The sequence below is a fragment of the Gobio gobio genome (assembly GCF_949357685.1).
Source record: "Gobio gobio genome assembly, chromosome: 18".
In the NCBI taxonomy this organism is placed as follows: Eukaryota; Metazoa; Chordata; class Actinopteri; order Cypriniformes; family Gobionidae; genus Gobio; species Gobio gobio.
In genome coordinates, this window is record NC_137111.1 from 26,313,843 (window position 1) to 26,329,468 (window position 15,626).

Here is a 15,626-nt window from a genome sequence, read left to right on the forward strand (position 1 = left end):
AATCTGCAACTGAATTGAATCTGCACAGTTAAAAGGTTTGGGGGTCATACGAATATTTTAATGGTTTTGAAAGAAGCCTCTGAAAGAGATTCTGCATTTATTTGATAAAAAATACAGTAAAATCAGTAATATTGTAAAAAAAAATGTATTCCTGATGATGAAGCTGAATTTTCAGCATCATTACTCCAGTCTTCAGTGTCATGTGATCCTTCAGAAATCATTCTAATATGCTGTCATATGCTCAAAGAAACATATCTTAACATTATCAATGTTGAAAATTGTTGTGCTGCATAATCCTAAAAGAAAAAGAAAAAAAACTGGTAGTGTACAAATCCCAATCCCTCCAGGACAGGGGTTTTCAAACAAATATGATGAACCTTTTATGAGGGACCCCCTTCCTAAAATCAATCTATATATTTTTATGTATGAAAAAAACATTTAAACTGTTAGATAAATAGTAAGAGTGACATATTGTTTCTAAACTTAAATTGGCTATACTTAATGTATAAACCTGAAGAATACATTTTCAATTACAAATTATTTGTATAAGCAACTTTCACAATAAATGTACGCAAGCATCTTACATACTGCGTTAGGAATACTGCTGACTCGGAAGATACAAAGCAAACATATACAATTCTAGAAAGTATGTATAAAGGAGAAAAATTTAGAAATGAAACAGTATTTTCAGTAGACTTTAACAATTTTTGCTTTGTCTTTTTAGTCTCTGAAATTTTTCGGGGACCCCTTAGAACCTTCTGGAGGTCCCCGGACCCTTTGAAAACCCCTGCTCTAGGATATTGATATTAAAACAACCCTTTCGTATAATTTCCCTTTAGGACACATCCTTCTTTGATTGTTAGCTGTAATTTCCTAATATTTTTAATCCATGTATAATTGCATAATCTGTGTATAATCAAAACAACGAGGGAATGGGGGAAAAGCCAGATAAATAAACAACTACACAACTTGTTTTTTTTTTTTTTCAAATAAAATAGGTTTATTTCCAGTCTGAAAAGATTAAAACAACAAAAATGGACAGTGGAACAGTTAGAGGATGACCAGTGGGTCACAGTGGGTTACAGGGAGGAGAGATTATCCTTGATTACTCACTTCATTTTGTGTACATATTTATAAATGAATACAAATATACATATCAATTATTTAACAAAAATAGCTTAGCTTATGAGGACAGCAGATGACTGAAATCAGCAAAAATAATCCTGTCGGGGTAGGAGGTGAGATTTCACGAGAGTAAAATACCATACGTGTGTCTATGAGAATGTGAGAGGCCAAGCCACTGGATTACACACCGTGCTAGAAAATTTAGTTCCCTTTAGCACAAAATTGTGGTGTGTTTGTGTAGAGAGCTCTGTAATATAAGAGTAAAGCCAAGGGTTTGGGGGTGGGGTTTTGCAGGAGGCATTAAGGCTGCATTAATAACTTGGTTTATACATTAGAAGGCAGGTCCGGATAAATCAACTAAAATGAGCTACCAAGCAAACACTACAGAGCTAGCGACCACAGAAATAGGATTTCAGAGCATAAACCTAAAACACGGGGCATAAAACTGTTTGTGACACGTTTAGCAAAAGAAAGCAAATCTACGCGCAATTACCAAACGCAACGTCACTTAAATTCCTTGTGAAATGCCCTTGTCGACTTGAGTGACAAGACATAACAGTAAAAACACATTCATAAACATATCTAATCACCTATAACTTGTATGTTTCATTGTAAGCCATTATATAACCTCTCCATACTTAATGGACTTGTACTCATGACAATATTGAAGCTTTAAAAACAAAACAAAAAACAGTGTATTTGATTTTTTCTAAAAACATCTGGACGCCTTACAAACAATGAGGGGGAACCTATATAATAGCAATTTATGAATCTCAAAACTGTATAAATACAACAAAATGCATTGCAAAAACATCTCAGAGTCACGTCATTTGTCAATTTTTTTTTTACATGAGAGTTTAAATTCCTTATAAAGCCAAAACGAGGGTTAAGCAAACCAACAGCATCCTATTAAGAGTCGTCGTTCCTCATGTCTACATTCCTAAAGTGATTTCACACAGCTTTTCGGACGCAAAAAAGCTTAAAAAGACACATGAACACATCTTGGCCTCTAAGACCATCCTAAAATGTCCTGTTAATTTTAGATTCATTTCGTAAATCCTCCTATTACACAATATTCCAGCTGGGGAAAAACACACAGCTTACCATTCCACACACAAACACAACTATCTTTAAGCCCGTGTTATAACAAGCCGAAAGCATAGAGGATACAAGGAGATTTCTTTCCGTTTACATTAGCTATACACTGTTAGATTGTCATTTTGTTACAGTATTAGTTTTAAAGTTTAATAAATCACCCTGTGAGATTCACAAAAAAAACACTCAAAGAAGTGATCATTTTACCTACCCTTTTTTTTCAGTATGCAAATATACGGGATTAGACAAAAAGCTAACTTATATTTATCAGACGCAAGGGAATTCATGTTCATAGAATCTATTCCATACATAAAAGATTTAGTTTGGGGAGATAAGGACGCAGGGGGTTTGATTTTTACCATGTCACGTTTCAGACAATCTTAGGACAAATTAACAAGCGGCAATCTCTTTGAAAACAATACAATTAAATTAATTCAGAACTATGTTACATACAGCATTGGGGGGGAAATGTGAAAAGGTGCAGGAGGATATAAACTAAGAGCATTCGAATGAATGAACGAATGATTCAATCACACACTTTAGCAGCAAACAGTACTCTGTTGCGCTCCCTATTGGTCAGAGGAACACATGTAGGCTCTGCCCAAAACCAGGCCAGCTCACTGCATCACACTGGATTTGTTCTTTGAGAGAAAAAAAACACCACATCCAAATAAAGAAACATATAACATAAATCAATACAAGATGAAGCGAATGGTATAAGAAGAAAAATCTGAGAGTTGAGTGTTAAACTTGCATTCACTCTCTCAGCAGTGCAGATGGGTGAGCGAGCGATAGCTAAAGCCTTATATATTTGTGTCAAAAGCCTAAAATCCCCATTAAAACCCACATAATTTTAAGCACAATAAACATGCAATCTCACACATACATCCAGTCACACAATACGCATTGATAACCGAACACATACACTCACTTAAGACGGCCTGTCTCAGTTCTGAGTGCTTAACATTTGCTTTTTCCAGCAAGTTCAGGAGAATCTCTAAGATGCTCCCAGGCCAACTTAAATTAAAAAAATAAAAAAAAAAATCAAGAGCTGCGGTAGTGCAGAACACTGTAGAGAAGAGTTCTAGTGTTGATGATAAAAGAGAGAAGTTTTAGCCCATCAGGTTACAACAGACACACACACATACACCTTGCACTATGGAAATAGTTTGGTGGCTCAAACATGCACCCTCTTAAACACACATACACACAACACAAACCACTGATTTCTCATCTGACGCACTCGTTCACACACACACACAAACATGCACACAATTTCAGCTTAGCTTAAGTAAGTTAAAGCGGTTTCCTCAGAAAAATAAGGGGCAAAAACAAAAGACCCACCCCACCAGAAAAAGAAAAACAGTAGTACTGAGAGAACATAACGATTACTGTCATCTGTGCTGAGAGATTTACAAAAAAGCTTACTGTACTGTGCTGTGAGCCCATATCATTTACCCGTTTCACTTAAAAAGTAACAATACAAAAAATTATATTTTGTTTTTGTTTTTTAAAAAAAAAAGGGGGGGGGGGGTGAAAGAAAAGAAAATAGGGGAGGCAGATGAGAGGCAGACGTGTTGGGCTTCAGCGGTTGGAGAGGAAACAAAAGCAGGCAGGGCATAAAAGTGTGCCTTTTTTCTTTTCTTTTTTATAAACTTAAAACTCAAGCTGCATTTGATACAGGCTTTTTCTTTGTACAAGACAATTGCACTTCACAGAAATAAAAGCTGAAATATACAAACACACTAGGAAATGTGAATCAAATTAATTACACCAAAAACAATTATTTAAATGGAAAAAAAAAAAGTGTTGGATTTTTTTTTAAGAGGGTGATGGTAAGCGTAAAAGGTTTTGGGAAGAGAGTGATTCGGGACAAAAGAGTATGCAGAAAATTTCCAGAAGGTACCATTGCCTTGCACTGAGAGGGAACATTATGTGAACAAAGGGAGGGAGCCCTCATTCCCTTCCTCTTCCTCCTCCTCCGAACAGTCCAGAGCAGCTGAGCTGAGCTGTGGTAGGGTTCTTGTGCAGGTCCTGTAGTAGTTGAGGGTTCTTGTGCAGGGATCTGGTGCCGGGTCCTGTAGGAAAGGTTGTTGTGCAGGGTTCTGGAGGGTTGTAAACTCTGTGCAGTGTTTAAAGTGGCGGGGCTACCACATGTCATCCGTGGATGCAGAGTCCTTGAATGGAGAGAGGAGGAGAGCAGCTGTGAGATGCCACCAAGCTCCAACTGCCAACCACTCAGGAAAACGTGTGTGTGTGTGTGTGTGTGTGTGTGTGTGTGTGTGTGTGTGTGTGTGTGTGTGTGTGTGTGTGTGTGTGAGACACAGTTTGAAACAAGAGGAAGATAAATCAGGAATGATTCTAGGAAATGCGGATGGAAATGATGGAAATCTTGGGTTTAAATGGCCAAACTGATATGCTGATTGCAACTGACAGAAATTACAGCACTGTTTGTGCCAATAGGCTATTTTGGGATCTTGTGCAAAAAAGCCCCACTTTAGGAGCATTAATCACTTGGTCAGAACGGCGATCTCCAGAAATAAAATCGCAGTCAGTGTGAACAGGACTTGAGACACACTCGAGATAAGCATGTAAAATGCAGGATTAATTCTTTGAATATTTAATTTAAAAAAATAATCTAGCATATTTGTGCTGTCTTCAGTGTATGCAATTTATTACATATTAAGATAAAGAGAAATCATTGTTTTAGCTACATCACAGTGTCCTACATTGAATCATATACATACTTGGACCCAGACAGATCCAAAAGAGAGGCCTTTTATTTTGGGCTCTGTTGTGATAGTTTCCCAAATTCAGATTTGCTCAAGTCTTGTTTTAGGATTACATTACCACATCAGTTCAGTCCAAGACTTAATCGGTATTTGGAAAACAGGCATTGGAGTCACGACAGCCTATCCGGACCTATTTTACACCAGAAAAATGCTGGCGGGGAAAGAGTTAATCATTTTGTAGAACAGAAAAAGAAATGTCTTCCTCAATAAAAACCTACAGGGTGTGTACCCAACCCCAGCAATCTATGAGGCTGCACCTAAAAGCAAAGCAGCACCCGAAAAGAAAGAAAGACAAATATCAACAATGGCTCAAACAACTTTAGCCCATCAGTGCACACACCAACCCACCGTAGTTCACACTTAGCAGGCTGAACTAAACCTTATAAACATGAATATGACATCAACAAAACATCAAATGAATGTGAAGGAGAAGAAAATGACAAAACGTTGTTCCATTGTTATTTTGGGAAGGCCTGAACTGGTTTTTTAACACTTATTTGGCACTAACTGGAAGAGCAGCCTGAGGTGTGGCAGGTCAAGGCTGGGAGTCATGAAAAGCGTCAGAAAAGTGATGAGTGCTGAAGTTAAGAGCACCTGAGGTACCTGATTTTCAGTCAGTTCTTACACTATCAGTCAAGTTTAAATTTTGTAATCATTTGCCACTAGTGATAAGAAAAGTTTCAGTAGCAAGTACATATATAAAGTCTATATATAAGTCTATGCTTGAAGACTACATCATTGTTTTAATTGAATATTGTAACATTTTTATATAAAGAAGCGTGTTAGATAGCATATTCATTTTTGCTGTGGTATCGAAACTGATAGTATTCTAGAATTGTTTTCTGGTATTGACTGTTCTTTTGTACATCTTTTGTAAGGTCCTTTTTAAGATCAAGATCTGTACTGAATCAAGAAAGCTATAATCAACTAATCCAGGGGTGTCCAAAGTTGGTCTTGGAGGGCCACTGTCCTGCAGAGTTTTGCTCCAATTTGCCTCAACACACCTGTCTGAAAGTTTCTAATATGCCTAATAAGAGCTTGATTCGCTGGTTCAGGTGTGTTTAACTGGGGTTGGAGCTGAACTCTGCAGGACAGTGGCCCTCTAGGAGCAAGATTGGACACCCCTGATCTAATCAATCCATGATAACTTTATTCAAAAACGTTTAAGAAGTTCTATTGAATCAAAAAATGAATTTGACCAACAAATTCGAAGGGCTCCACCCTGCACTCAACCAACCCATTCCCAAGCACAGCTCAGCATATACAGCACCATCAGTAAAGGATGGAAACATGCACAAATGAAAGAACAAAAGAATGGAACACTTGAGGAGGTGACAAACAACATAATCGTGCAATGTGACTGAATTCTAGAGCACAACAAAAAATCATGCAAGCAAAAATCCCAGCGTTTATACACACACAGGATCAGGCTGGTGTACTCACTGTATCCTCGTTCCTGTATGGGTTAAGTTTGTTGTATACTGCTTCAATTACACTCCGCCTATAACAAATACAGAAAAATGTATGAGCTTCTGAGGGAAGAAAGAGAGGGAAAGAACTTTCGCCTCTGTCGCAAAAAAAAAATCAGCTGAGCTGCCCTAATTCAAAACAAAATGGAATTTTTTGTTTTCAACTAAAAATGTAAAATTTCTGTCCGTTCATTTACACAACAAAACGTTAAGGGAAAACTTTTCCTTTTTTATTACATTGTTGTCGTGTAACGCACTCTAAAAGCCTGAACCAACTACAATTCTGATTTTGGGGTGAAATATGACAGAAATACACTCATCTAAAGGATTATTAGGAACACCCCATACTAATACTGTGTTTGACCCCCTTTCGCCTTCAGAACTGCCTTAATTCTACGTGGCATTGATTCAACAAGGTCCTGAAAGCATTCTTTAGAAATGTTGGCCCATATTGATAGGATAGCATCTTGCAGTTGATGGAGATTTGTGGGATGCACATCCAGGGCACGAAGCTCCCGTTCCACCACATCCCAAAGATGCTCTATTGGGTTGAGATCTGGTGACTGTGGGGGCCATTTTAGTACAGTGAACTCATTGTCATGTTCAAGAAACCAATTTGAAATGATTTGAGATTTGTGACATGGTGAATTATCCTGCTGGAAGTAGCCATCAGAGTATGGGTACATGGTGGTCATAAAGGGATGGACATGGTCAGAAACAATGCTCAGGTAGGCCGTGGCATTTAAACGATGCCCAATTGGCGCTAAGGGGCCTAAAGTGTGCCAAGAAAACATCCCCCACACCATTACACCACCACCACCAGCCTGCACAGAGGTAACAAGGCATGATGGATCCATGTTCTCATTCCATCTGAATGTCTCAACAGAAATCGAGACTCATCAGACCAGGAAACATTTTTCCAGTCTTCAACTGTCCAATTTTGGTGAGCTCGTGCAAATTGTAGCCTCTTTTTCCTATTTGTAGTGTAGATGAGTGGTACCCGGTGGGGTCTTCTGCTGTTGTAGCCCATCCGCCTCAAGGTTGTGCGTGTTGTGGCTTCACAAATGCTTTGCTGCATACCTTGGTTGTAACGAGTGGTTATTTCAGTCAAAGTTGCTCTTCTATCAGCTTGAATCAGTCGGCCCATTCTCCTCTGACCTCTAGCATCAACAAGGCATTTTCGCCCACAGGACTGCCGCATACTGGATGTTTTTCCCTTTTCACACCATTCTTTGTAAACCCTAGAAATGGTTGTGCGTGAAAATCCCAGTAACTGAGCAGATTGTGAAATACTCAGACTGGCCCGTCTGGCACCAACAACCATGCCACGCTCAAAATTGCTTAAATCACCTTTCTTTCCCATTCTGACATTCAGTTTGGAGTTCAGGAGATTGTCTTGACCAGGACCACACCCCTAAATGCATTGAAGCAACTGCCATGTGATTGGTTGATTTGATAATTGCATTAATGAGAAATTGAACAGGTGATCCTAATAATCCTTTAGGTGAGTGTACGCAACACAGTTGAAAAGTTTTTGAACCATAGTGTATTATTGAAAAAAGTGCTGGATGGGAGAATCACTAGGTTTTGAAACTAGAGGTAAAGAAAGAGGAAGAGATGTGCGGTACTAACTTGCTGGCCAGCTCTCCTCCAGGTGGTAGGTTGGGGATGCTCTCAGACGCTAATGTGCGCATCACATGTACCAGGTCGGGCACACCTTCGTCCCCCTGCCTCTTCAGGATCTCTGTTATATCAACAACAATTCAGAGCAATCAAGTATGGTCCAGTTAAATGACTGAATTTGTTTAATAAGTTTTGAACGGTTAGCTCATACCTTCTACTCGGCTCTCTAGGTATTTATCAAGCTCTGCCTCCCTTTTGACAGCTTCAGGGGAAACCTTTGGTGCACTGACGAAACACACCAACACAACACTCATGTTGTCACGACTTCCCTGTCCAATCACAGAAGAAGGGAGGCGGTTAATCAAAATGACGACCACATAGAACTAAAAGAACAGATAGGAGCTAAGATTGTGTTATGAACACTCCCTCAATGGAAACCTTTTTTTAACAGTAAGATCAGTAAGATTTCAATAAGATAAACATTCAGATTTTAGTTTCTCAAAGAAAATGTTTGTTTTATTTCTCCATATCTTTTTAGATAACTTGTATCAATCTCAGACAGGTTTGTTAAATAGCCTAGTTTGCCAGGTCTACTTCGGTAAATGGAAACCCTACTTAAAGAGGTTGTTCCACATTATTCAGCAAGTCCCAGTTCTCATGCAATATGGAGAGTAAGAAAGATCTTTCTAAAGATGAAAAGCATGAAATGGTTCTTCTGAACACCAATTCAAAACACTTGATCATCAAAAACCATCAATACATTTCAGCGTAAGAAAGTTTGAGGTCTTTTCAATGTGTATATATATATTTATTTATTTTTAAAGACCTCATGCAATTACAATTTAAAACAACTATTTAATCTTTTAATATATTTTTAAAAGAAACTTATTCCTGGGATGGCAAAGCTGAATTTTCAGCATCATTACGCCAGTCTTCAGTCAGATGATCCTTCAAAAATTATTCTAATATGCTTATTTGCTATTATCAATTTTGAAAGCAGTTGTGCTGCTTAATATTTTTGAGGAAACCGTTATATTTGCATTCAGGATTATTTCATGAATAGAAAGTTCAAAACTGAATGCATCCTTGCTGAATAAAGGTATTAATTTCTTTATTTGTTCAATATTATGCCATTTTTATGCAAACGTATTGCATAAAATACTGTGAACCATCAACAAGTGTGATTTCTGAATCAGCTCCTGTTGTGATATTTTTTATGTTTTTAATAGACAAAAGAATTCTCACTGGTCCGTTTACACTTACCTTGTACAAACAGGTATCTACAATTTCATTGCAGACCCTCTCCAGATCGTCAGTCACCTCAAGTCGTGAACGAACAAAATCGCACAGCTCCTCATTGGCCATCACATCCCAGATCCCATCGCAAGCAAGAACAATAAACTCGTCCTCCGTCTCCGACCGCTCAATAGCATACACCTCAGGCTCTGGCGACACCAGCTGCTCCGTGGGACCCTTACCATGAACACACTTATAGTCAAAGTCCCCCAGAGCCCTGGACACCGCCAGGGATCCATTGACGCGCTGGATCATCACAGATCCTCCAGCGTTCTGGATCCTCTCCTTCTCCAGGGGGTTGCTGGGTTTGTGGTCCTGTGTGAAGAAGTGCACAGCCCCTCCACGACTCAGCAACCCCCGTGAATCTCCGCAGTTGATAAAGTAGATGTGGCGGGGTGAGAGCATCACACCGACGGCCGTCGAGCCACTGCGGTCGGCGCCACCGTGTTTCTTCTCCGAGATCTGCCGCATGTGATCGTCGATCTGCAGGAAACCCGTACGGATTCCGCATTTCACGCTGTCCACGTTGGGCTCCACAGCTGGACCCCCTCCTCCGCCTCCACCCTGGAAGTCAGGGTTGCTGGTGATGTGCTCCAGGAGGTGCTCGCAGCAGTAACGCGCGACCTGCGATCCCGCATGCCCGTCATAAACAGCAAAGAACGACCAGGGGTCCAGGCCATTGGGCAGACCGATGACAGCGGTATGCGCATCCTCCATCTCTACACGCCAGCCTTGCATGCTGCTCAAGCCGTAGCGCAGGCTGTTGCCATTCCCATGTGCGTTATGTTTCTCCATCTTTGGCTTATCGAGAAATGCACCCATCTCTGCTGCTTAGGAATCTGGAACAGAAAAGGTCAAGAATGATGAGTAATTCTATGCAAAAAACGGCGCCAAACTGAATCTCCATTTGTGTCTCAACCGTGCCAGACTTCGGCTTGCACGATTCATGGAAACATTTATTTTGTATAGAGTTGCCATGGTGCCAAATTTCTGCAGTCAATACCAGTAAAATTTCACAATTCTCAAACATTATCAGTTTTCAATACTATTGCAAAAACTGTAATCAAACACGCTTTATTTAAATGTTTTTATTAAATGTTAACATTAAAAACCATATAAATGGTGCAGGCCAAATTGTGCTTTCCTACAAACAAGCACAGTAAACTTCACAAGCACGAGCACAGGGTTTTATTTTTTAAATCACAAATATTACATTTTTCATCAGACACTGACAATGACTACTGATGAAATTAAAGTTTCAATGAAATTGTATAGTTTGTTTATTACATTTTTAACGCCATTTTAGTGGCTTTTTACATAATCAATTAATTTTCACAATCCATAAAATGTAAATTTCTATATAAAACATTTCAACTTGACATAAGATAGAAAATCGCAAATACATTCAGTTGATACATTCTGAAATATTCCATGTAAACATTTTTCGGAATAAAAATGTTTTCTAACAGCCTCATAAAAATTACAGTCTAACAGAATATATTTAACTGTCAAAGGAACGTGACTCGAGAGACAAAGGAGGAAGGAGGAAAGTCTTGAGTGACCCAGTCGGCACCTAGTGAAGGCGACTTGGTCATGTCGTGATTTGAAGTTATGGAAGATACTTCTTTTTATACTGGGGTTTATTTCATACAGTGTATTATTTTTATAGTCGTCCCATTCATTCTGCCACCTGTTAGTGATGTATAAGCTAATTAATAGTCTGAAATCAGAAGGTGGTTTTTGACAGTCAGATCAATGAAATGGAAGTAGCACCTGGGGCCTCATTTATAAAACTTTGCGTAGGATTTGCGTCAGAAGTGGCGTACGGATGAAATATAGGACGTGCGTACGCACAGAAATATTCGAATTTATAAAACCGTGCGCACGCACATCCTACACAGTTTTCCCTTAATAAATCACAATCAATTCTAAATGTAGCGCAGCTTTTGCCACTTCACGCCCATAGCTGCCCATAAATAGTCCGTGAAAAGCCCAAGTTTATATTCATCGATTGCGAAATCATGGCAAACAGAGAGGAAATTAAAAAAAAACGTAACTTCACTCAATGTGAAGTAGAAGTTATCGTTGGCGAGGTGGAAAAGAGGAGAAAAATGTTGTTTTGGAGGGCACAGTGTGGGCATTACTAATGCCAAAGAGGCACTTGAGTGGCAAAAGGTTGCAGACGCCGTAAATGCTGTAGCCTCACAAACTCGGACCATGGCCGAAATAAAAAAGAAATGGTCGGACATCAAAGTCGAGGCAAAAAAGCGTCTAGCGCTCCATCGCCAGAGTGTGTCCTCGTTTGCCAGCAAGTCTTCTTGCTGTCTGAAGATGCGTTCACTCCGAATCCTTCCATTTGCCACATCTTCTAAGAGTTCAAGATCAGCCATTGTGCGTCATTACGCATTGTGATGGGGCATTTTATTTCCATCCATTTAATTGCATCTGACAAGCTACAGATGTCGGTTATTATCTACGTGGAAATCGGAAATAGTTCAGTGCAAATGTAATGTCTTACCGCTTTCTGAATGGTTGAGATATTCGTCATACGTTATTTTATCAAAAATAAAACAAAAAAAAGGCATATGCATTAATACCATGATTCCGTAGCTGATGAAGAATTTTTACTATGAAAACAACTTTCCCCAGTGGACAATTAATACATCTATCTATCTATTTATCTATATATCTCCCTTATTATCTATCTATCTGTCTATCTAATTGCATCTATATCTGCTCCGCCAGACGGACACATTGACGAGAATATCAGTTTTGCACATTATTTCGTTCTGTTTACCATATTATTTATGAGGATGAACTGCATAACATGCCAATATTATTGCAGAACATATTTCCCTTTTCTTTTTGCAAATATGTGTTAATTTGCATTTCTGTTGTAATTTTCGTTTGATTTTGTTTGTTTTACACTGCAGATCGATCAAACGGGTGTTCGTGTAGGCTGTAAATTGTAAGACTTGCTTTGTGAAGTCTTCATGTTATTTATGAGAGGCAGTATTGCCATTTCTTTTACACAACGGTCTACAGTTTCACACACTTTCACATGTTTCTTCCATCTGCCGACGGTGTCGCCATTTCTCATTTCACACGTTTTTGTGCGTACGCCTGCCTGGGTCAGAGCTTGCGTGAAGGACCGCACATTTTCCCATCAAGTTTGCTTTTCATAAATACCAATTATTGCGGCGTACGCCTTCTTTTGTGCGTACGCAACGTTTATAAATGAGGCCCCAGGTCTTTTCTTACATGTTTTGAAGTAGATTATATCTATAGAAGCATGTTTCTGCCACAGAATAAAACAATTTAAAGATAACTGACTTTTTATCTCGAAATTCAGCTTTTTTTCCCTCACAATTGTGAATTGACATCTCACAATTCTGAGGAAGAGATAAACTCTTGAGTTATAAAGTCAGAATTGCGGGAAATAAATGTGCAATTGTGAGAAATAAAACAGAATTGCATGATATACATTTGCAATTGCTATTTTACTGTATCACTTTGTTCCAAGCGACAGAGGCGTCCCAGGGCTTGAGATAGGAGGTGGTAGGAGGAGGCAGTGATGCTGGGTGCAACTAGAAAGGTCCCATTGTCCAGTGAGGATCAGTCGGGGAGCTACGGACAGGCCGGCTCGGCGATCTCATAACTGCCATTTTCTTTGGGGTTAGTATTTGTTGTTGCATTGTGTAGGAAATCAGCACTTTGATTGACCAATGAAAACTTTAGAATCAGCTGCAGGGCGGAGTTTGCGCTAAACAGGTTGGGCTTTGGGGGCGTGTCATGTGCTTGTCTGTCAATGGGAGAAGGCCACGCCATATTTTGGAGCTCCCACCCCCATTTGGACATCTCCAGCACTGCATCCGAAATTGAATACTTCCCTACAATATTGTATGCGAAAAAGAGTTACAGAGTAGTATTATTCGAAAAAACAGTAGACGAAAAGTCCCTGGATGACCTACTACTTCCACCGAGATTCTGAAGTGCACATTCGATGGACACTTTACTATTCCAATGGAGGTGAAGGGATGCAACTGACGCTGGTAGGTCACATGATAATGACAACATGGTGGATGTAGTACATCCGGATTACATTTATACTATACACGTTCTTTCTACATAGAACACACTTTTTTAACAGTCGTGATGCAAGTTCAAATTCAAATGTAAAACCTACTCAGACAGTATGCGATTTTGGAAACAGCTCAGGCTGCAGCTATACCCTTCTCGAAAAGTCGGAATTGTGAGATATAAAAACTTGCAATTGCGAGTTATGAAGTCCAATTTCAAGGGGGAAATTTGTTACGAAATTACGACTTTATATCTCACAATTCTGACTCAATTGCGAGTTTATATCATGCAATTCTGAGAAAAAAGTATTTGAAAGAATTCACAATTATTATTATTTTTAATTCAGTGGCGGAAACGGATTATTGAAAAAGAAAAATGAAGGGCATGACTTGGTTCTAATCATTGGTTGTTGATTGGATGGAGGGGGCGGAATTTAAGAGGAATAAATGATTGTCCAGCATTTGTCACCGCCAGAGAGAAGTCTGTCCTGTTTCACTGAAAGATCCCATTGACATTTTGGTCTAAATTAAAACATATGTATGTATGAATTACTCATTCGCAATAGGATCAATAACATTAGTTTAGAAAATAGACATGGTGAATGGTCATGTCTAATTTAAACAATTGGTTTAATGGGAAGTTTAACGCTAACAAATCAAGTGTAAACACACACACATAGTGACACGCCCAGCAAGAGGCCTCTATTTATAATTCATGATGACTGAAATTACAAAAGTCTTGTCATGCCAGTGGCCACTTTAGAAATAAACTATGACATGCCACCGGCACCGGGCACAAGTAACAAGTGTAAACATACACACACCGTCACAGGGGCAGGCAGACGCACATTCTGCGGCTTCCCAGCCATGTATGGCCGTCAGCTAACACACTGCTATGCACACTACACACTCGCATACTAAAAATAGACAAGCACAAACGCATTCAATGGCAATTGTTCACCACCCATAATAAATCACAGCTCACTCTGAACACAACACCAGTGCAATTTATACAACACCAGCCTTGAACACGGTTTGACAGGTATATTTTTGACAGGTACACTTTCTGTAAATCTGGTCTAAGTGGGGTTCCAGCTAGATTGCGTTCACGTTTTACAGTGAGATATGGGGAATCAATGTTCTTTGCCCTTGTTCTTTGTACTTCTGAACAGCACTGAACTGAAAATCTGCGCGTGCCGCGTGCAGACCTGCCGCATGTTCACGCGCCCCTATTCCGCATTACGTCATGGTGTCGCGAGCATAGTAGCACGCTAGCTTCATGCTAACACAGACGTTTGGGTTCATTCAGTTTGATTGTAATGTTTCGACGACGTAAAATATGTTAGTGGGTGTAATCGGGAAAAATAACGATTAAGGATCTGACAGGATCCCATTGCTTATGTCTGGGGTAGGACAAGCTAACAGGCTAAATGCTAACGGGCGGCCCATGTGAAGCCTTGGGCTTAGGCTGTCAGATCTGCGGCCCTCAGTGCACCATGCGACGGCTACATACAACAGGTCAGCCCGCTGAGCTCACACAACACCCGCTTACTCCCTTAGCATACATGCTAACAGGCTAGCTCTGTCATTCACATAGGTATATTACAAGAGCGCAGACACTTACCCCCTAAAAATAAGTCCTGGAGAGTTCTGTAGTGGAGGAGGAAAAAAAACAGATAGGACGAAAAGAAAGATAGAGATATAAACGGAGCGCGTCGGTGGTGAAAGAGAGAGAGGCTGGCGGATTGTTTTGCTCTGCATTCAGTCTGTGAACGAGAGGATCACCCTTATCTGTTTAAACCAGGGATGCATAATTCCCATTTATTCTGCGTCCTGAATGTAATTGGAAAGTGGAAAGTGTCGGGTTTGACCGCTGTTTTGGTCCGCTGTGTTCGGGACCGAATCTCTGCACACCAGCAGCAGCACAGGACCCGGATGTGGATTCAGAAGGGCTGCGCACTTAAAAGAATGACATCATCATCATCATCATCATCCCTCCATCAACATCAACATCACCCCTCCATCTGTACATCACCCCTCAATGCGTACACCATTCTGTCATCAATATCGCCCTTAGTCGTTCATTCATTCATTAATTTCTCGGTACATAATTGTTTTACGACTATCACCCCGTCATCAATCCTGCA

General features: G+C 39.8%; 1 protein-coding gene across 1 annotated transcript; it reads right to left on the bottom strand.

Moving 5' to 3' along the window:
- Positions 1 to 986: 986 nt before the first annotated feature.
- On the bottom strand, positions 987 to 15,422 carry ppm1aa (protein phosphatase, Mg2+/Mn2+ dependent, 1Aa). The gene is made up of 6 exons (XM_079842825.1): positions 15,104 to 15,422; positions 9,368 to 10,239; positions 8,316 to 8,433; positions 8,114 to 8,225; positions 6,456 to 6,513; positions 987 to 4,397 (listed from the first exon to the last, which is right to left on the bottom strand). Exons 2-6 carry the CDS (start codon positions 10,220 to 10,222, stop codon positions 4,368 to 4,370), a joined length of 1,173 nt encoding a protein of 390 aa, XP_079698951.1. The 5' UTR covers positions 10,223 to 10,239; positions 15,104 to 15,422; the 3' UTR covers positions 987 to 4,367.
- Positions 15,423 to 15,626: the final 204 nt, after the last annotated feature.